Genomic DNA, 22,034 nt, shown 5'->3' with positions numbered 1-22,034 from the left:
GGGCTCCCTGGGGAGTCAGCCATGGTACTGGGAAAGAGGAATCAAAGGTAGTGAGGCTTCCAGAGGGGCCCTGGGTGGGGCATGAGGGGAGCTCTGCAGTGCAGTGAGCACCTCGGTGTGTCCTGGAGAAAGTTCCCATCCATGCCCTTGCCCATCCGTTCCTGCTGCAGACCGTTACTCTCCAGACTGCTGCCTAAATACCTACTTGCTCAGAGGTTCATTCCTGTTTACAAGGAATATACCAAGGCCATTTTGCACTTGGGCTCAAGAATGTTCTCAAATGGCCCATGGACTGTTTACCAGCCTTGTTTATAACCAGTCCCAACAAACCTCAAAGGTCCTCCCGTACATCCTAACAAATAAGGTCAGCCTCAAGGGCATGGGCCTGACCAGCCATGGAAGTTGCCCACTTCCTTCTTCTGGTCCCTTCTGTACTGAAAGCAGAGTCTGTCTATGGGTTCAACCCACTTTTCCTAGATCTACCACTTGGCAACTCACAGAGCTACCCCTCCTGCCTCTAATTCTCTCTCCAAATGAAGTCAACAAGCGGTGGTGCCCCGTCTTCTCTTCTGCAGGCCAAGGAGACGTGTGTAAAAGCCCTTAGTACATGCCTGGGGCCTAGCAGACACACACAAAGTCTTTGCTGTCGTCACTGTTCTTAATGACTCCAAACTGGATTCATTAGTGGAACAATCTTCAGAGGTTTATAATGACTCCTCCTAATTATCTTTGGGACCTTTTCTTTAAACCAGTCCTCGTGGGAACTGGTCCGGGGGCCCTTCCCAGTCGGTCCCTCACCTGTGCCGAGGCTGCGGTTGGTCTGGATCCCACGAAGGGTGCATCCAGCCAGGTGTGACCTGACCAGAACGGGGACATCCTCTTCTCTCACTTCACCGCTTCCTCCAATCAATCCAAACACACACCGGCTCTTGGCAGCCACATTGCTGTTTCTGCTAAAAAGTAGAAACCTTTCCGGTTGCAGTTACTGAAGGCTCTGCTTTAACATCCAGAGCACACTGATCACTGGTTTTGGAGCTGCCCCTGCAGACAGCGCCCTGCCCTTCCCCCAGGAGGACCACAGCTCCAGACACACAGCACCCAGCGATGCTCAACCCATCAGACACACCCAAATGCCACCAAGCTCCCAGAAGCTTATGAGCATCCACACCCACTCAACGAGGTACCCTGGCAGGGCAGGTTCAGGGACAATCAGAAGGCCTTGCAGCAGGCAGCACTGAGGAAATGTCCTCGATGCCAGTAAGAGATGTGAGGCCCCAACAGGACAAGGCCCTTTGGAAATGGGACAGTTGAGCCCACCTGCTCAGGATGAGAAAGGGATCTGGCTCAGCAGGACGGCTCTCACGGCCCTTCCTAGGGGCAAGCACGCAAGCCAGAGGGATGACCTGAGGACCCGATCCAGACCCCAGCTTCCCAGGGTTGGAGGCTGGCCCTCCGTGGGCAGGTCAGTGCTGGGTCTTTAGACATGGCAGCTGTACTTCTGGAAGGTTCCCCCCAGTCCCAAACGTGACCACCCTGCACCACCTGACCTGTGAAGCGCATGATGTTTAGCATCAACGTCTCGCGGGGAGGGGATCTCTGGGTTTCTAAGAGCTGGCAGTGGAAGCGCGTCTCAGCAGCAGGATTCCATCTCCCGGGCAGCTTGTCAGGCTGCTTCCCCCAAGGGGTGAAAGGTTAGCCCTGCAGCTCTCACTGGGGGCTGGGACCCAGCTGGCTGGCAGTGACGTGGTCCGTCTGTCCTAGAGCTGAAGGCATCAGGGTCAAAGATGAAGAACCAAGGATGTCGACAGAAAGAAACAAAGAATAAAAAGACACAGAGAAAGAAACAAAGCACAAGCTACAACAGGATGAACCTCCAGACACTCTGTGAAACCGAAGGGGCCGGTGACAAAGGACACACACTGCAGGATTCCACTGACACAGAACGTCTAGGAGAGGCACACCCACATGGAGAGAAAGTGGTGAGGGGTTGCATGAAGTTTAGGGGGATGGGAGGGGAGGGGACTGAGGGACAGCAGCAAAGGGGTGTGGGCTGTCTTCTTGGGGTGATAACCGTGTTTAAACATGGATTGTGGGGATGTAGCCACAGCTCTAGAAGGACTAAAGGCCACCAAATAGTCCGGACACTTTATTTCTATTTTTTTAAGATTTCTTTTTTTGGGGATGTGGACCAATTTTAAAGTTTTTATTGAATTTGTTACAATATCGCTTCTGTTTTGTTTTGGTTTTTTGGCCGCGAAGCATGTGGGATCTTAGCTCCCAGACCAGGGATCGAAAGCACACCCCCTGCATTGGAAGGCGAAGTCTTCACCACTGGACCGCCAGGGAAATCCCTGTCTGTACACTTTAAATGGTGGATTGTGCGGCATGGATTATCTCAATAAAGCTGTTAATAAAAGAATCAAGGCAGGATTTAATATCTTTATTGTAGAAAAGTTGTTTAGTACTGCTTTCTAAGGTCTGTGTTACGTCTGACTTCCAAACGCACTTAAGCAAAGAGCGGCATTGCTTCGCTCAAGCTGTATCCACGTCAGACCTTTGCAAGACTCCTGCGGGGCATGCTGCCAGCACTTCACAACTCAGACCAAAATAAAAACAATAATTTTGTATCATTTTGTGCTGGACCATCTAGTTCAAATTTCCTGTAACCAAGCAAACTAGGAGATGAGACTTAGCATCAAGGAACCGTGCTCTTCTTACAGGAAGCCAAGTTGCAGCCGGGGGACTGGTGAGTCTGTTACAGGACCCGGGTGGCCCATGCCCAGCATGTGAGACTCTCACAGCCCTCCCGGGGCCTGGCTACCCCAGCGCACTTCCTCACCAGCCCCACGCTGCACAGGGGGCTGGTTTCATCCTTAGATTAACATCAGGGTTTTTATTTCAAGCTACTGAAGCAAACCACCAGGAAATTCTCTGAGGAGCAGAGCAGTTAGAACCAATCAGAGCTCACATGCAGGCTCTGTATTCAGATAGAAACAGACTGAACCAGAGAGCACCGTGTTGTCATCAGGGTATCAGAGAGGAGAAATGAGGTGAAGTGTGACCACAGGGAAGTTAGGAGAGGCAGAGGCAAAAGCTGCAAGAGTTCCAGGAAGATTCTGAAATGCAGATACGACACGATCATCTTACAGTGAAGGGCGAGGCAGACCGGGTGTGAGACTCTCCCGTCTGAACACACGTTACTCCTCCCATAAGAAAATGTAATAACTATTGTTCCCAACTTAATTCCTTAGCCATCTTCCTTCACAAAACACAGTACCGACTTCTCCTAAAATGAAGCGTGGGCATTGTTTAAGTCCTAGATGGCAGATAAAGCCGCACCGTCACCGCACCCTTGAATGTGACACCAGAGCAGCGGGCTGGCACCCCTTACAGGGCCTGACTTGACCCTGGTGGCCTCCTGTAAGTGAAACCTCCACTGATCAAGCGAAGTTGGAACGGGGGCCATGAATGACGGGGTCACCAGATGTTTATTCCCTGTCACCCACACCAGCTGCAACAAACAAGTAGGAAGAGAACTAACTTGCTCCTTGGGGGGGGCCTAGGTATTTACGAGTTTACTTTCACCTTAGAGAAAGAACGCATTTCCAGTACGAAGCACGGAGGAGCTAGCTGACTAACGCATGCAACCGAGGAGGGGGCTCGGGCAGGCTGCTGACACCCACGGCGTGACCTGGCATCTATCCAATGAGGCATGTTCCTGCCAGGCTATGGGGGGGTTGATGGGGCACACCCGTGGGTGGGGCTGTGATGACCTTGCACTGAAGGAGCTCCAGTGATTAGGCCTAAGGTCACGTTTATGTGCCAATTTCAGACAGCGTCCCTTTCATCATCCTGTTAGCCACAGAACAGACAGCACGCATGTAAAATGAGCCTTACTCCGTTCTGGGCTTCAGAAACGCGGCGATCGAGAGCTCACCCATCAATTTCATTCTAAGATCTCTGAACAAGCGTTTGCTGCTTTGGTAACCTGTGCCTGGTGAGCCCCTGGGCCATCTCTGTTAGGGAGATGGCAGGATCTAGCAGCCGCCTGCTCAGGCCAGGGGTGGCACGGGGTGGGGAGGAGGATCCTTGGAGGAAGGAAACATTCCGAAGGAAGAGAATATATTTGAAACTCATGCCACGTGAAATAGTGTCATTTTTACTTTATTTAAGGACAAAAGAGGGGAGAGGAGGAACAACAGTAATTTTCATAAATGCACAGAAGACGGGTTAGCGCTGAAAACAGAAGGCCGTGCGCGTACCTGCCACCAGTCCTGCTTTGCAGCTCTGATTAGTAAACGATGCAGCTTGTCATGTGCATTACTGTTTAGCAAATTTATAATTGGCAAAACTGGGGATTATGAATCACCGTAAGTGGACTACAACGGAGACAAAAGCCTAAATAACCCACAAAAGAATCACTTAAAAATAAACCATAAATACGTGATGCACATAGTGTAACAAAACCATTTTCTTCAGCACAACATGGGCGTGAGAAAAAGTAAAAACACTGCGCTCGATGCAGAGAGACTCTGCCTTAAACACAGAAGGGTATCACTTATTAAAGCTCTGACTAAACCTAGAGCCAGATGGGTATTTTGTTTGGAAGAGTTGTCATAGTTTTCCGTGTTCCACATTTAACGGTTTCAGCATAATACTATCTTCTGTTGATTTGGCCATCTTTGCACTTCTGTGAAGTCACTACCCTGTTAAAGGAGAAAGATCATCCCTTTCTCTAGAAGACATCGCGACAGCGCGCCATCTTTCACGGAGAAACCTAACCGGGCGCCTGCTTGAAGCTGTGGCAACACAGTCTGATCTACAAGGCGGGGAGGCCTCGGAGGGAGGGACACCACGGCCGAGCAAAGCACACCGCAGGCACACCCACCCAGGGGACCAGTGGCCGGCTGACCTCGGTCAGCTAAGCCCCGCGATGGATTCAATCACGTTCAACTCCAACACCACCAGGTGCTGCCCAACTAGGACAGGCCCACCCTGACCTGAGCTTGGAGCCCATCGCCCCTGAGGGAAATGTGGTTTTTTCAAGTTCTCAGTACTCGGCAATTCCAATGAAACACCACTTGCATGGTCCATGTCACAGCCCTTGACTTACAGACACTGAGCTTCAAGCCTGGATGATGCAGACCGTGAGGCCTCATCCCTTTTTGTATCTTCCATGTGGGTATCAGAAGTTTAGTATTTTTTTCAAAGACACCTGCCCAACTTTTACCTTTCGCTAAAGTCATGGGAGGGGGCTACAACTGACCCCGCCACGTGGTCCTTTCTCCTCCTGGTGCACGTATTCACTGAGGCACATTTCATCTTGGGTCAAAAGTCAAACCGAGTAGGGAATCGCCAGCAGTGATGTGATTGTGACTGCAGTCCTGTGGTGACGGAGTCTGGCCTGTCTCAGGAGTCCCTTCCAAGGGTGGGATTGACTCCCCAGTCTTCTCTATGTTCAGTAGGAATTAGTAGAAAACAACTCTCTCTTTCTGCCTTAGACATCAGCACTACAACACACACGGACAACCTGTTTCCCCGGCCTTATCCTTCCAGTACGGAGGCGGGTTTTCTCAGTGGGTCCTGTTGCGGCGCCTGTACACGACCAGCTGTTGTTTCTGCATTTGCGAGTGTATGTACTTTTCACTAGGGTTTGAAATTCACAGGAGAGCCTCCAGCAAAAATGCTGACCCAGGAGGGAGAGAATGACGAGTCAAAATGGATGCCAAACGGGGTGCGAATGCCGGGCCAAGCCTGAGTAAACAGGTGCAGGTGACTGTTGGAGGAAAACCTCCACTTACACGTCACAAAAGAAAACTCGCCACAGAGGAGTAGTAAGCCTATGAAACACCGAGCTTTTGTTTGGTGGATGCAACACTCCCATCAGAACTCAACAACAGGAAAGGCGGACGGCAGAGCCATGGTGCGGAGCGCTGCTCCTTTACCAGGCAGTTAAATCCTCAGAGGAAGCGAGTGACCAGAAGCCATGAAACCAATTATTACCCAAGACATTTATTACAAATGTCATGAACATATTCATAAAGTAAAACTGGTTTAAAAAACAGAGAGAGAACGGGAGAGCAAGGGAGAGAACGAGAAAAGCCAGGGCTTTGATATCACACCCAAAACACAGGAAGATGTTATCTTACGAATGAGCAGTATTAACTACATTCTTAAAATAGTTTTAGTGCATTGCATTTTTTAGAAAAAGGGAAATACCCCTGGCCCCAAGGAAAGGTTCCTGCAACACTGTTAACAGTTTGTGGGGCTGTCCCCATATGACCACCTGTCTGCAAACCCCGATTTGAGAACACTGAGGCCCCCCGTGCTCTGGGTGATGGCCGCCCGTCCACCACCACGGGTGAATCTGGTGGAAACAGCGCGATCTGCTCTCTCAACTGAGAAAGCAGACGCGCCCGTCAGTGAGACAAGCCTCGTGGCTGTTTCCCATCTTCAGGGGCCATTTCTCTTGTGCCTACTGAGACCTGTGACGAAATAACAGTCAAACTTCAATTGGATAGTTTTGGTATTAAGATTAAATTAAACATTAATGTTTTCCTCCAAAAACATATAAACTAAACCACCTCTTAATGCATTAAAAACAATGAGGTAGGCGAAAAAATAAACACGTGGCTGAAAAAAAATTTTTTTCCCTCCGCAAGTGCAGACCGTGGTGAAACTGCTGTTGCACTTCTAGGTTTAAACAAAAATTAAACCTTTGACTGAGGCAGTGCTAATACTGTCACACAACAAGGTTCTGGCCAGGATACAAATGCACACCTTTTCCTTTTTTTTTTTTTTTTTTTTTTGGTAAGAACATTTAGTTTCTTAGCAAATTTCAATTATACAATATACTGTTATCATCTATAGTCACTATGTTATTCATTAGCTCCTCAGACCTTATTTATCTTTTAACTAAAAGTATGCTGTTAACAACCTCTCCCTCTTTCCCGCATCCCCTCATCCTTGGCAACCACCATTCTACTCTATGTTTTTATGAGTGGTTTGTTTAGATTCCACACAAGTGAAATCATATAGTATTTGTCTTTCTCTGTCTGGCTTATTTCACTTAGTATAATATCCTCCAGGTATATCAGTGTTGTCACATATGACAGGATTTCCTTCTTTCAGTGCCAGAAACTGACTAATCAATCTTTGTCAAGAATTTAAACAACTAATTTCAATGTAATCAACTAAACTTACCCAGTTAATAAATGTAAGTTCTCTTAAACATAGTAATATGGTAGTTTTACAAGCTGTCATATCTTTCTACTAAAAATCACAAATCCGAAAACAATTACTCAATTTACTTTCAAATGCAATAAAAAAAAAAAAAAAAGAATTCCCAAGAAACCGAATGCCAAATGGGTCCCTAACCCACCCACCCCGCCTCCCAAGCCCCACCCACAAAAAAGTTATCCTAGTAACTGTGTCTTTCACATTTTATAAATATTAACTTCTTAAACCTGCACCTTCTTCTTTGTCCACATATGGTCACATTACAAAAAAGAAATGTCAATTAAATACACTGTTAATGTTACTATATTAAATCTGCTCTTGGCTTCAGTGACCTGCTCGTGCGAGCACACTTTACACCCGCTGTGCCCACTTCTAACCACCCGCCGGCGTGTCCGTTCTCCACCTGCAGACACCCCGGGACAGAGTCACAGACGAGGAATTCTGGAGCTGGAGGGAAGGCGTTTGCGTTCTGCCTGATGCTTGATTCCAACACCGATAGCACCTGATGGTAGAGTCTCAACAGCACCAGCTGCATTGCAGCCTTGATTTATTTCGAACGGGACAAGAAGAGAGTGGGGATGAACTGGTAAGAGCGGGCGGGAGGGGAGAGGAGACCCCCGCCCACACGGCCTGGGCGGCTCCGAGCTCCAGTTGCCAGGAATTCCAGGTTCTCATCTCGATGACTCCACTCCGGGGCCGGCATCCCCGCCCGCCACTCCTACCAGCTCAGAAGAGAGGTCCTGCCCAGCGTCATAAAGTACACCTGGCTGCTGCCCCCGGACCGGACCGAGGCAAAGAACACCTGCAGGAGGAGAGGGGAGGGAGAGGGGTCAGCAGCACCCTGGTCCCACAGCCCCAGGGGCCCCTCCCAAAGGAAACCTGGGGTGGTGTCCATTCGTCTGTGAAGGAGCCAGCTTTCATCCTGACCAGGAAGGCTCCTTAGCCAATGGATGACTCCTCGTACGTCGTGCCCTATTGTGAGAACGCAGAGGAACAAAGGCGGTGTCCCCGAAACGGGACCCTCTGTGTTCACCTCCACGGCTAATACCTTCTGAAAGATGAAGGGGATTTTGGCAAACTCAGGGCGCAGAGGGGAGGCTCCCCAGCTACCTCGTTTCTCTCTTTTAGAAAATGAAGCCGAGATGTATTAGTTATTTCATATGACTCTACAGTCAAAGTAATATAGTTTTGTGCCTTTTATTAATAAACCCCGATGGATGTGACATCATGAGTGATAAAAATATTTAAATGCCTGAAGTTCAAAGAATATCATGGTTATGGCTCCACTGAACATACTTAGGAAAGTGTAAGCCAAAAAGCTGGCAGAATCCTGGGTTAGGTCTGAGGTTGTATGGATTTTCAAGGTAAAAGATTTAGGAGGTATTATGTAGGAAAACAAAGGCCAAGTGCACCGGCAAATGGGCTAGGAGATTGCAGAAGGAGGTGGGCTGGTGGTGATGCAGCTCTTGAGTAGGAGAGCACGTGGCTGGGCAGGAGGCCCAGCTGACAAGGAGAAGTGACAGCTCTCTTCGTCTGAGAGGTCAACCTGAGGTCTGCTCGCTAGGAGGTTTAATATGTTTTAACGTGAAGCAAAAGGGGGAAATGTTTCTAAGGCTGCAGTGGGCTGCCCCAGGTGGTCAGACATATATTTATCCAAGTGACAGAAGACAGAGAAATTTGGGCTTAGAAAAGGCCCGAGGGGTCAACACCCTTGGCCAGTGTCTGTTCCACTCCAAGGCTGATCTGGGGAGGGAGGGAGTCAATCCCAGAGAAGACAAGGATGCGGCCAGTTTCAAAAAGCAAAGGTTTTAACTGGGGCTTTGATGCCCTGGGGTCTCACCTGCAGGAAGTACGCCTACTTCTGCATAAAATGATCTCCCCTCTTAGGCATTTATGCCACACAAACAATGAAATTATTTCACTACTCAAAAGGTAGACCAACAAGTGGTGTATTTCTGGTACGTATCAGGGAAGAGAAAGTTTCCCCGTTACTTAAATTTGCACGAGGGTTCCTTCTAAACACAAAAGAATTCCATCCATCTAAACTGGTAGCTTTAACCTTCTCTGTCCCTAAACCAAACGTAGCCTAGGCAGGCCACCTAATGGGGAAAAAAAACCCCGAAAGACAAAAAACAAAAACCCAACATAGGATGATTGCTGCAGAGGTAAACATCTCCACCCCCTCAACAAAATAAAATATATCATGACCTCCATGAACAGGCCTAAAAAGTCACTGCTGAGAAGTTCCTTGATAAATTTATTTCAGAATCCATCAAAATCCCAAGGAAAGGCTCCACCAAACTTCATGGAAAATAAACCATTGCTAAAAGATAGTAGCAAAAAAAAAAAAAAAGATAGTAGCAAACTAAAAACAATCCCTAAGGAAGCCGTTACCTTGTCGTTGCGTTCACATAAGAATTTCAGTCTTTGAGCCCTTTTGTGCATAAACACACCGTCCAAGTGGCCGGTCTCCACAGACCGGATCTCTATGGCCTTTTCTCCCCAGCCCATCGTCTGATTGGATCGAATATATGCTTTTTGAGAGGAGAAAACACATATTGTTAAAGGTAAGAAAACAGCCGTGGAAAGAAACTGCTCAGGTCTCTCTCTCTCTCTCTCTCTCTCTCTCTCTCTCTCTCTCTCACACACACACACACACACACACACACACACACACACACACACACACACACCACCCCTCTAAACAAAGGAACTCTGCATGTGCGCCCTCGTGGTCCATCCTGGGAGGCCGTACTTTGGATCAACAGTTGAGGCAGTTCACGCCGGAGCATCACCCGCCCCCCACCCCCCACCCCATAGCTTAGCTCGTATTTTCATCACACTAGTTACCAGGGAGGCAGCGAGAAGGAAAGCCAAGTGGACAGAACCAGTGGCGTAACTGCAATTAAACCAAAACAGTTTGGGGATATAAACTTGGAGCCATGAGGGTTCCAGAGGTCAGCCTTTGCTGCTGAACGCACAGGGACGGTCAGGAGGCTGAGTGTCGACTGCGGCTGGGCCACGGAATGGCAGGAGTGATCACTTACCCTTCTGTCTCCCCTCACTTCCCACACATCAGTCAACAACTACACCTGCCCTACTTCCCATGGCTGTCTTAAAGATTAAATGAAGGACTGTGAACGACAGAGTTTTAACAGATAATTACTTGGATTTTGTCCTAACATAAGACTATTACGTGTGTCACGGTCTCCACCATCTACTACCAGCCACTCTGTTAAGCGGCCAGAGGGTCTGAAGAACACGTAAAATCAGTACGCAAACTACACGCCTCTTTAGGAAAGGCCTCTTCCTGTCAGGGATGCGCACCTACAGACGTTGGCATCTCTCCCCACTGCAGAACCACGTCCTTGGTAATCCTTCCATAGGTGTTCACATAGACCCCTTCGTCTTCATAGCACACCAGAAGCTCCATTCCATCCGTGTTGGGGAGGATGATGATTGCGTGGGGTTTGATGCTGCACTGGATCTAGAGGAGAGGAACAAAGTACAGGCGAGCATGTTTGTGGCTACGTGTATCACTGCAAAAGGGCTCAATAAGAATGTCTTGGGGAATGCACTGGTTCAGATTCCTGGTGATAAACACAACACTGGATAACACTGTGGAAAACCCACGTGATATACATATGTATCTGAAAGTCCACCTTTGATAGGTCCTATAATCTACTAGTTCACGTTTTAGGAGCCCCTGGAACACATTTGGATTGGAGGCTCTGTTTAATCAATTATGTTCCTCTAACCAGTCCCGACCCACGGAGGTTCTGACCTGCCAGCAGCTGCCCAACCCTCCCGTGTTAGTGAAAGCAGGGCGAGGAGGTTTTCAGGAGGGCTTCAGAGCCAGGAGAGTGGGTCTCCACTTGGCTCGGAGCAGAGCGCTACTGAACAGGGGCGCCATTTAAATACTCACCCCCACAGCACAGGGAAAGCAAGGGATCCCTGCTTGTGTTAGTTCACTAAGCAGAGTAAAGAAAAAAGTCAAAATAAAATGAAGCCAGTCAACCAACCATAGAGTGTGGGTTCTTTCTTACGTGTGTTGGTAGATAAATGTCATAGACTGATCCTGAATCCACATCAACAGCATGGAATCCAGCACAGGATCCATAGATCACTTTCAACCTCTGGCCTTCCTCAACAGTGAGATCCACCAGTAATGGCTTATGCACCAAATCTCCAAATGACTACAAAGAAGCAACGGAGAGGGCAGCTGTGAGACGAAGCAGAACTGATTTCTGACGGTTCAAACTGGAGAAGCTAGACCCAGGCACGCCGTTACTCAATTACTGAACCACCCTGGCAAAAACCGTAAGCGAAACGACTCTGTACAGTAAGTCTTTAAGTTATTTTGCTCTCATCTGTCAGTCAGCACCAGCCGCTCCAACGCAGACAATGGAGAGAGAGCTGCCGCACGATACAGGCAAGGAGAATTTTATCAGTGGGATCGTCACAGTCTCTGCTGAGCTACTCAAACGTCCACTTTAATTTTCCAGCTAGAGTGATAAAGCTAACGAGAGGCTGCCACGTACCGTAACAGCCTGGGTGGCCTCAGTGTTTCATTAATGTCAACACGTATAGCTCATAAGGCAGACGTGAATAAGGTATTTATTTATAAAAGCACCTAGTACAGTTCCTGGTACCTGGTACATGAAGGTAGTTAAGACCAGATCTCAGGAGGTAACTGTAACTACACAATCAACAGCTTTTAGTCAATAATATGTGGCTTTATTTATTTTTTAAAGCAAATACGATAACCCCATTTATACTGCTTTCCTGGGGAATCAAGGAATAAGCAGTCTAAATATGTCAATCTTCCAAATAACGGAAGCCTACCCTTAATAAAATATGTCAAGACTATTTAAAAACGTAAGTAAATAAAATCTTTTTGGATACAAAATTCTTGACTTCTTCCCCTGCCCTAAAACAGCCCCGGGGGACAATGCTTAAGGTTTTTTGTCTAATATCAGAAATGATGTTATTAAGCGATTTATAATATCTAATGTTACAGTAATATCATTTTCAATTAAGAATTTTATAAATTTGTGTCTAGTGCAAACTCTAGAAGTATAAAAAAGAAATATTAAAAACATCCACAAAAATAACTGCTAATATTTTTCTACAGTATTTTTCTTTGAACAAAAGTGGTAAATTGTACATATTTTAACACTTGTTCTATTTAACGTGTAATAATGCATCCCTTGTGTCATCAAGAGTTTCTGCAACGTCATTTGTACTTAGTCCTCTACTGAACAGATATACCTTAAAGCTGCCTATTGCTGGATACCTGTCAAAAACATAAACATCTACATCTTCATAGACGTCCATGACTTCAGGTGGAAAGTCAAGGTCTGCTTTTTAAATGGAGGTGGTGTCAGTCTGTCCTTTCAATCCACGTGTCTGCCCAACATTCCGCTCCTCTCTCACACTCCGAGGACTTAGAAAGCTGATAGCTCTGCTCATTCCATTAGAAATGGCCTCCCGCATGATAAAGTTATACCAACATCAGCACATGCTTTTAAACGATCAGTTGTAACCATTCACGGTTGTTAGACGTATTCAATGGCTCTCGGCCACAGCGTGCACGGCTAATGCTACTTTTAAGTGCACTTGATGTTGTTACCTTAAAGGCCATAAATTTGTGATATGGCTTGGGTGCCCACGCATACACTTCCACAGAACTCTTCAAAGCAATGACCAGAAACTTGATTCTTTCATATTTTACTGCAACAACAAATAAGAGGAGCACAGGTCAGTATCAACGTGGACTCTAAATTCTTTCAGCTGTCCTCTGCAAACTCTCTAAATATGCCTTCTGCTGAGCCACCAAACCAACAAGAGAAAAATGCTGAGAGGTCAAGCCTCGTGGTTCACTTTTCCGATTCTTTAACGTACAATTCAGGCTGTTCCCATCCTCCTCCATGTTGTGCTGGACTCAACTTCATACCCTGGTTGCCATCGCTGAGCACTTTCGCTGATGCCCCTAACCTTCTTAGGCTGTAAGTACTTAACAATCAAGGACAAGGTCAGCCTTTCCACCCTACCACCTCGAGGGCTCGGTACTAGTTCAAAAGGATAATGATGTGATTTATCAGACAAGAGGGTCCCGAATCCCAGCAAGAGGTCAAATCTTCCATGTGGGCCTTTCCTGAGTCCTGCGTGGGGCTTACAGATGGAGGAACACAGAACGCTACGACAAAATACTCATCAACTGAGTTTGAATTCTATCTATTTCTGTGTACGAGATCAAGTATCATTTCAAACCACTTCCTGAGCTATAGAGACAGTAGTAATTGTTAGGATTTTAGCTAAAATTGTGTACTAAAAGTAAAGAAAATCTCTCTTTAACTTTATATATATATATATATATATATATATATATACACATACATATACATGTGTATATATATATATATATATACAGGCCTCCTTTACACAGCTGTTTCAGTCCTCTTCACAGCCAGCAACTCTGCTTAGAGCAGATACCCAGAGGGGCCCTGGCCACACCTGACTTACTGGCTGGTGCAGACTCCTGGTGTTTTCATGGGCTCTCTAAACCGCAGCACTCCGCCTTTGACCACGAGACTTGATACCTCTCCTTGTTGTTTCATGTATTGTCACTATTCAAGTGAATCACATGACTATTAAGATACAAAGGATTGTAAGAGGCTGTGCTGATGGGATAGAATTTTCTGTGATGGAAAGGTTTTATGTCCACCCTGTTGATATGACAGCCACTAGTCACATGGGGCTATTGGGCACCTGGAATGTACTAATGTCACTGAAGAAAGAAATTTTAAAGTTTATTTCATGATAATTAATTTACATATACATTTAAATACCCACCCCCCCACCCCCACCCCGCCTTCTGAGCCCAGCTCAGTTTAACACATCTGCCTCTCACTCTCCTGTAGGGTCATCTATTCAGGGACATTTCAGCTGTTATGAGCCATTTCATTACATTTATTAGCCTTAGACGATTTCAGTTACATATCAACAAATAAAAACGGTACACAAAAACACAACACAGGAAATTCTAATCCCGAAATCTATACCTAGGTGATAGAACCCTGCAGGATCACTCAGAATCAGTCCACTATGGGGGTGGCAGCCGCCCTCATTAGTAACCAATGAGCTGAGGGCCGTGGAGAGGTTACATAAACAAGACGACAATGCCAAGGATGTAATAACCCTGGGAGCAGAGGCACTGACTACAGTATGCAGTTTCATAAACACAGAGGAAAAGAAAACACACAAGCAGAAATCAACATTCAATACACCCCTTACGTTACTCAGTCTTAAGTATACAGTCTCTGTATACTTAAGACATATCATTTGCTAACCTTCTCAACCTCCCATTTCAAATTCAATTAGAACACATCACCTTGCCCATAAAACTGTAACTGGGCTAAGCTCCATTATTTCCCCTTTATTTCCAACACCAGTACCTATATTTTGATTTTCTCCCCCAGCACGAAAAAACTTATTTTGGTTTTGTTCTTGTGAGATCTTATTTCATGAGAAGCACGGCAGGCATGTTGAGGAGAAAGGAACAAAACGGTTGCCATGAAACACTGACTGGCCAGCAAGACTCATTTCTTAGTGATGAACAGAGTAGCTCTGTACAGCGCATTTAATTCAAACCAACAGGCCACAGCTACTTGGGCAAACTCTCAAACGTCCAATCAGTGACTGCCAAGGACCCAGAGTCCTCCAAGTGAGGACAAGCCTACAGCGCAAAGGAGGAGTCCAAACGTCTCTCCTCTGGCAACACTTCCTTCTTCTCTGCAAGATGTGAGCCACATCTTACAGAGTGTGGACTGTCCAAGCAAAGGGTGAGAAGAGGCTCACGACGGACGGCAGGGACAGCGGAGTTAAGATTAACTGCAGGCCTCAGGATTAGAAGGTGCCTCAGAAACATCCTGATACAGAAATGAGTTACAAGTCTCAGAGACAAGTTCAGTACTAAAAGCTTCAAACACACATGCGTTTTAAATGGAAGATTAATTCGACCTTGGCAAAATGAAAAACGCTTACGCCCGTCGTGGGACTTACCGACTTTATAGTGGACGCATCCCTCCAGATCTCCCACGGTCGTCCAGCCCTGCTTCTTCTCAACTTCTGGATCGTTGTGAAGTATTTTATTTCTTAGCCAGGACAGATAGTAGACGCGTAACTTATCCTTTTTGCCTAGCAAGACAAACATGAGTACTTTACACGCATACTCAGAAGTAGATATCATCATTAGCAACAACGGTAACCAAAAGAAACTGCAATAAACAATAAATATCATCCCCCTAGGGAAGCATTTTGTATCAGTTTCACTAGCAACTCAATTCAAGCTATTATGTCATCTGATTCTCAAAACCCTCTAGTGTAACTATTATTTCCCATTTGAGAGCACAAAAGGGTTTCACAGATCACCCAACTTGGGGGCTTGAATCCAGCAAAAGGTAAGCCATCAACTGGAGATGGGCACAACTTACAGAGCTAACGGAAGACTCACACCCAGAGCACGTAAAGAACTCCCATAAATCAATTAGAAGAGAGATAACCTAGCAGAAATACTGAGCAAGCACCTAGAACAGACAAAAGATGTTATCACACAGATTCATAAAAAGGTACTTGCTCTCAACAGTCTGAAAAGGATACAGGCTGCATAAGCCCACCTATGACATTCTGGAAAAGGCAATATCGAGACAGTTAAAAAAAGACCAGCGGTTGCCAGGGGCTTTGAGGGAGGGAGGAGTAGGTGGAGAACCAGAGGGTTTTTAGGGCAGTGAAACTGGTCTGTATGAAGCTGTAACGGTGGGTAAAATTACGTGTGGGTCGAACCCAGAGCACACACACACACACACAGAGAACGCTAATGCAAACCGTGGACTTCAGCTAACCTGTCAGCTGAAGTATTAATATTGGTTCATCCGCGGTAACAAATGTACCGCATTAGTGCGAGAGAATAGGGGAAACTGGAGAGGGCCAATATGGGGACCGTCTATACTTTCTGTTCAATTTCTGTGTAAACATAAAACTGCTCTAGGAAAAGAGCCAGACACAAAAGAGTATCTAGCGTGTTCTGAGGTGTTCAAAGTCAGGACAGGGCTTCCCTCTGGGGAGGAGGGGGGCTGGGATGGCTCCCCTCGTCCCCAGGGTGGGGGGCTGCGTGCATGGGTTCTAACTGTGACTCTTCACGGAGCCGTCCACCATTTACGCGTCTGTGCACTTTTCTGTGTCATGTCTTATACTTCAACACAACCTTGTTAAGTTTTGAAGAATTTTTGAATGTGGGAAAATACTCAATATATTAAGTGAAACAAAGACGACATCGTTTTATCTACAGTGTTTTATTCCCACGCTATGAGATACATTTACAGAAACGAGGAGGGGGAAATACAATAAAATGTTAACAAGAGGTATCTCTGAGATGGGGGTTACATTTTATTTTATTCTTCCTAAGTTTTCTTCTGTTTTCGAAGTTGCCTACAACTGACATGTATTAATTACTTTTATGATTTTGAAAACCACTGAAAGCTATAAAGAGGAAAAGAATACCGAAAAGTAGACCCAAAAACGGGTATCAGTTGATTACTGATCCCCATGAATCATCTTGCTCACTGGATCACAAAATGAAGTTTAAACCATTTTTTAGCTGATTTATTTTTCCTACAATTCTAAAACTTATCTTCCATCACTTTTTAAAGCTCAGGTTTTAAATGGTTGTTTTCTCATTTAAGTATGAGATGGATGGTGAAATTTTTGCATTTCAATGAACATCTTAAACCAAAAGCCTATTTGAAAACTAAAATAACTGCCAGAAATCTGTTACACATAAATAAATATAACAAGTTTGAGTTAGCAGATAATTAAATCAAAATCACTGCTGGTTATCAGAGGACAAGTCTTACACTTTTACATACTCTTTGACCCCAGCGAAACCACAAATTATTAGGAGATTATGATCTAGGTAACATGGATTCATATGCCCGATGGTTAAGTGAGCTGCAAAGATACTTGTGAAAAATGTTTACATGAGAGGGAAAAAAAGGAATAAATGGAAAGACTAACAACAGAAAATAGTAAACAAACTATAGTACGTCTATGCAAAGAAACATCCTGTAGCCGTGCAGAATGGGTACCATGAAGGAACATTCAGGGACAGGAAGAGAGTAGCCCACAAGGTTTGGACAAACAAGAAAGGACGGGATACACTTAAACTTCAGGGCAGTGGCTACCAAGGGCAAGTAGATGCCAAATGTATGCATAGCAGTGTATTCTAACATCTGTTAAAAACTATCTTGTCAGTATATGGGTGTCATATTATTCTCTCAATGTTTGAAATGTCGCAGAACTATTTTTATGGAGATTTCCCCCCCAAGTGTGTATTCCGAGTGTGTGTATGCTTAAAAGACTGGAAATTAAAAACCGAAGTTAACAGATGTTATCTTCGGATAATTTTACTATTTATTTCTCCCATTTGCTTTTCTGCAGTAGTTTCTTACTTTCTACAAGGAACACATATAATTTATACTAAGAAAGATGCTCTTTCTAAAAAGACACTTACAGTAAGTGTTGACTGACATTAAAAAAAACCCACGATACTTTTACCATCAATGGCAAAGAACAGTTCCTTGTGCGTGAGAGAGCCCTGTGAGAGGGAGTGGACATAAACCCACACTCTGAATGGGACAGGCTGCAGAGGGCGGCGGCAGGGGGGCGGGCAGTGTGAAGTAGGAAGTGCAGGTTCCTGTGCTCCCCGGGACCTCTCAGCAGAGCCCCAGGCAAATGTGTACACGTGGGTCCCCTCTGAATACATTTTCCTACCACGTTACTGTAAAATCACGCTACGGTTCTAGGTCATTTAGCTATTACTTCAGAAAAGGAACTCACTCGAGTTCTGTGCCAGCGAGTACCACGTTTTTAAACAGTGCTGGGGGCCTGCTTTCCCCGAACACACGCTTACCAGATATTGTCACCAAGACATTCAAGCCTTCCAGGACGTCCATCTGTTGAAATCGTCTTCTGTTGATCAGAGGATACACCTTCCCTTGGCCACTTCTGTCCAGCAGCATCAGGCCACTCTCTGTACCCACCAACAAGTTCACTCCTATTTCAAGGACACAGAAAGCCCACAATTTTACAGTGTGCTTGACAAACAGCCTTCTACGGAGCGGATAGCAAAGCCTTATCTGGAAGAGTGGTTTCCTCAAGCCACCCACAAACAAGAGAGCTTAAAGTACCCAAACTGCAACAAATCACCACAGAAGAGAGGATGAAATACTCACTTACATGTAAAAAAGGATCTGGTGGGGGTGGGGGTGGGGGTGGGGGAGAGACACGAGCCCGCCTCATCCCCGATTACCTTCACCACCCTCCAGTTTCCGGTTCTTCCTCAGTTGCCCCAGGACGTCCCAGCCCACCGTCTCCTGGGTACCAGACTCTCCATCTCATCCGTCACATCAGACACCGGAACAAACCTTCGTCTGATGTCACGATCCCCGCCTGCTTCCTTCACCTGTCTTTTCACGGGAAAACTTCTAGAACGAGCCATACACAGCCCCCTTAGTCCTTAACAGTTGTGACTGCTCTGGCGTCTATCACTCAGTTTAAGGTTTTCTTAAAGACCACCCTCCATCATCCTTAAGAAAGGAACAGCTGCATTCGGTCCTCGCTCCCTGCGGTTTCTCACCAGCAGTGCGCGGTGTGGAGGCTGGGGGCGGGGGCATGCCTCCCGGCCGCGGGCCCATCCCGGCTCCACCCTCTCCAGCCTCGTCTTCCTAAGCGCGAGGGTCTCCCTTGCTGTCTGTCTGTCTGCTGGAGCAGGACCTCAGAACCAGAAACTCCTGATTCCACCCCCAACTCCCGGCTCGTCCGTCCACTTCCAGTCCTACCGAGACCAGCCTCTCGAGCCCTGACGTTTCTATCAGCAGCAGCGCCAGCACAGCTGCTCCATGAAGCTAGCCAAGCTGACCCCGCCCGAGAAGACCCCCCTCACGTTCCTGTTCCTCTGCTCTCCCCGCTTCAGGCTCTGGCCGCCTCACACCGCAGATGGGTAGAGGCCTGAGGTGAGGCTGCTGCGACCCCCTCCCTCCCTCTACTTTCTCGCGACTGTACCGCAAACAGCCTTAACCTTCCTGCAACACTCATCGGGCCATACTATGCCCTCAGAAACGGCTCACTCTCTCTCCGAGAGGGTACAAAAGCATCCATCCAGCATTCAAAACTCTCTGCCCCTCAAGCCGACTTTATCATTCACTTATTTTCCCAATTACACTGATTTCCTTGGTCTGTAAGCTTGGTTGCCTAAACTAACTTGGTAACTTGTAGCACAGAGCACCCTGTACTCCTAGGGGATCGGGCACATCTATGTTTGCACTGAGTCCCTAAACTGGATAATAAACTCGCTGAGTGAAGGAACAAAGTATGTGTGCTTTTACAAAGTCATCACTCCATCAGTATTTTCAGGCAGATGGAATGACAGGGGAGAACAGCATATATTTCTTGAACCACGTCATCCACATTTATTCAGACACACACACACACACACACACACACACACACACACACACACACACGCTTTTCCAGAAAACTTCAAAAGAACAATTGTGAAGCCAACAGGAAAACCCCCCCCCCGCCCCCCCCCCTCAGCTCCATGCCTATTTGGTATTGAGTGGGGGAACCCTAGCACCAGGAGGACAGCATCTACCCAAGAAAACCTTGTGAGGAAACCAGAAACACCTTTTGGGTCCTGGGGGACAGCGGGGAACCTGGCATTTACACACGTACTCACATCACCGCTACTTTAGCAACTAACAGAGTGCCAGGCACGCATGGATGCGGTTACCGATACGCTGAAGCGCTGTATGCTGCAAGCTGGCAAGCTAAACTGCAGTCCAACTTTAGCTGACAGCCAAGGAGTTCATTCCGAAGGTCCCAGTTCAAACAATATTTCAACATTTTCCTGGTCGACCTTCCATATCGAGAAGCTAAAAAAAATCTACGTCAACTACCCAAATGTGTAATAACTACACCAAATACGACGAGCACTGTGAAATCTATTATTTGTGGTTTCCAAAAACAAACACCATTCAAACCTCCATCAAGAGTTTACAGCAAGAAAGATTCAGAAGAGCTGAAAAAAGTCTTCATATACACAAAAATTGTAGCTATTTTAGCACTTACCATATTTTCCAATTCTCCAAGAACTGTGTCATTTTGTAAAATACTGAGCGCTAGCAGTCAAAAGAATACAGACAGTCACTGGAAAATAGCAACCTTGGAAATTATGGGCCTATGAAAAAAAATTGTGGCATGCTGCACCAATTGTTTTTTTGTTTGTTTGTTTGTTTTTTGTGGTACGCGGGCCTCTCACTGTTGTGGCCTCTCCCGTTGCGGAGCACAGGCTGCGGACGCGCAGGCTCAGCGGCCATGGCTCACGGGCCCAGCCGCTCCGCGGCATGTGGGATCTTCCCAGACCGGGGCACGAACCCGTGTCCCCTGCACCGGCAGGCAGACTCTCAACCACTGCGCCACCAGGGAAGCCCACCAATTGTTTTTATAAATGTACTTTTTTTAACCTTACAATTGTTAGTTATAATTAACCTTTATAATGCTAATTGTTCAGCGGTAAGCAGGGCTAGGAATTGCAATTGTATCCGCAGGAATCTGGTGCAGGGTGATGGAAGAAATGGCTAAGAGCTCTATAACATGTGATTTAAAATTTCCTTTCAATTCTACAATGAATTACACTGTAGTCAAAGCAGCAAAGTAAGTGCACACAATTCTTCACGATCATAAGAATGGAAACTACTATCACATCCAAAAGATGTGTTACAATAGTTCTGGCTGTAAATAAGGAGAAACTGCCTTACTACAAAATTATATAAATATGCAGTAATTTACAAAAGTCAGTTCAGTAAGACGAAGGATGCTCACTGCAAGCGTTTTCTAGGAAGGTACACGAAAAACTAACCTAAGGCGGGTCAGCAAAACACAAATGCGTCAATTTCACCATTTCAAGAGCACTGCAGCCTCAACTGAACCTCCTCCTCTTGTCAGGCTACAGCTCTCATAGCACACATGCTTTAACTTTTCTGGGTCTATGTCTCTGAGAGACTTATTTTTAACTTCACTTAAAAGGTAACTCATGACAGCTATCCCAAGCAGTTTAAGGAGATCCACCAGTGATGTGACCCAGACACGGGGCAACTCAAACACACTCGGATATAGAAGTCACCTATTTTAAGTCACCTCCCTCTCTCTTAACATGATGAAACAGAGTTCTACTGCATTTTAAAAGACACAGGCTTGAGAGAGTCACCTATTTTTCTCAGAGGTAGTGAGGAAGTTAATTAGGAAAAAGAAGGATTTTAGTTTAAAAAAAAAAAAAAAAAATCAGATAATGGCCCAGAGAATGGGGCCCAGAACTTCGCAGGACATTAGAGGACTATAATGACACGGCTGCCAAGGGCAAACATCCTAGGCACAAATTACTGCGCCAATTTGGAAAGAACTAACATATTTAACATTACTTCTACGCTGAACATAATGTCATCATTTTGATGATATAAACACCCCCAAGAAGGCCTTTAATATGAAGAAAACCGTGCCTGCAATGGGCAGAGACGGCTCTTCCAAAGCCCTCAGGGGAGCGGGGTGGGGTAGGGGCTCACGGGAGGGGCAAGGGAAGCCAGGACAGACCAAGGCCCAGAGGGCGGAAGAGGAGGACAGTCTATCAAGTTACGGGCCCTTCCGGAACGCCAGGAGGGAGGACCATCTCGAGGTTCAGC

General features: G+C 46.2%; 1 protein-coding gene across 5 annotated transcripts in view; it reads right to left on the bottom strand.

Annotated features, from left to right (window-relative positions):
* Positions 1 to 7,957: 7,957 nt before the first annotated feature.
* MAP4K4 (mitogen-activated protein kinase kinase kinase kinase 4) overlaps positions 7,958 to 22,034 on the bottom strand; it is a 172,511-nt gene continuing 158,434 nt past the window's right edge. For 4 of the 5 annotated variants that reach the window (XM_007468343.1, XM_007468344.1, XM_007468341.1 and 1 more), the window contains 7 exons: positions 18,209 to 18,352; positions 15,304 to 15,438; positions 12,872 to 12,972; positions 11,286 to 11,435; positions 10,567 to 10,726; positions 9,634 to 9,773; positions 7,958 to 8,041 (listed from right to left, as the gene is read on the bottom strand). In XM_007468343.1, the coding sequence (XP_007468405.1) occupies positions 7,958 to 8,041; positions 9,634 to 9,773; positions 10,567 to 10,726; positions 11,286 to 11,435; positions 12,872 to 12,972; positions 15,304 to 15,438; positions 18,209 to 18,352 (914 nt within the window). Of the gene's footprint in view, positions 8,042 to 9,633; positions 9,774 to 10,566; positions 10,727 to 11,261; positions 11,436 to 12,871; positions 12,973 to 15,303; positions 15,439 to 18,208; positions 18,353 to 22,034 lie in introns of all 5 variants that reach the window. The other variant, XM_007468345.1, reaches the window with a different exon arrangement.

Source organism: Lipotes vexillifer, unplaced genomic scaffold (genome assembly GCF_000442215.2).
Source record: "Lipotes vexillifer unplaced genomic scaffold, Lipotes_vexillifer_v1.1 scaffold177, whole genome shotgun sequence".
Taxonomy (NCBI): domain Eukaryota; kingdom Metazoa; phylum Chordata; class Mammalia; order Artiodactyla; family Lipotidae; genus Lipotes; species Lipotes vexillifer.
This window is presented reverse-complemented; position numbering and strand designations above follow the sequence as displayed.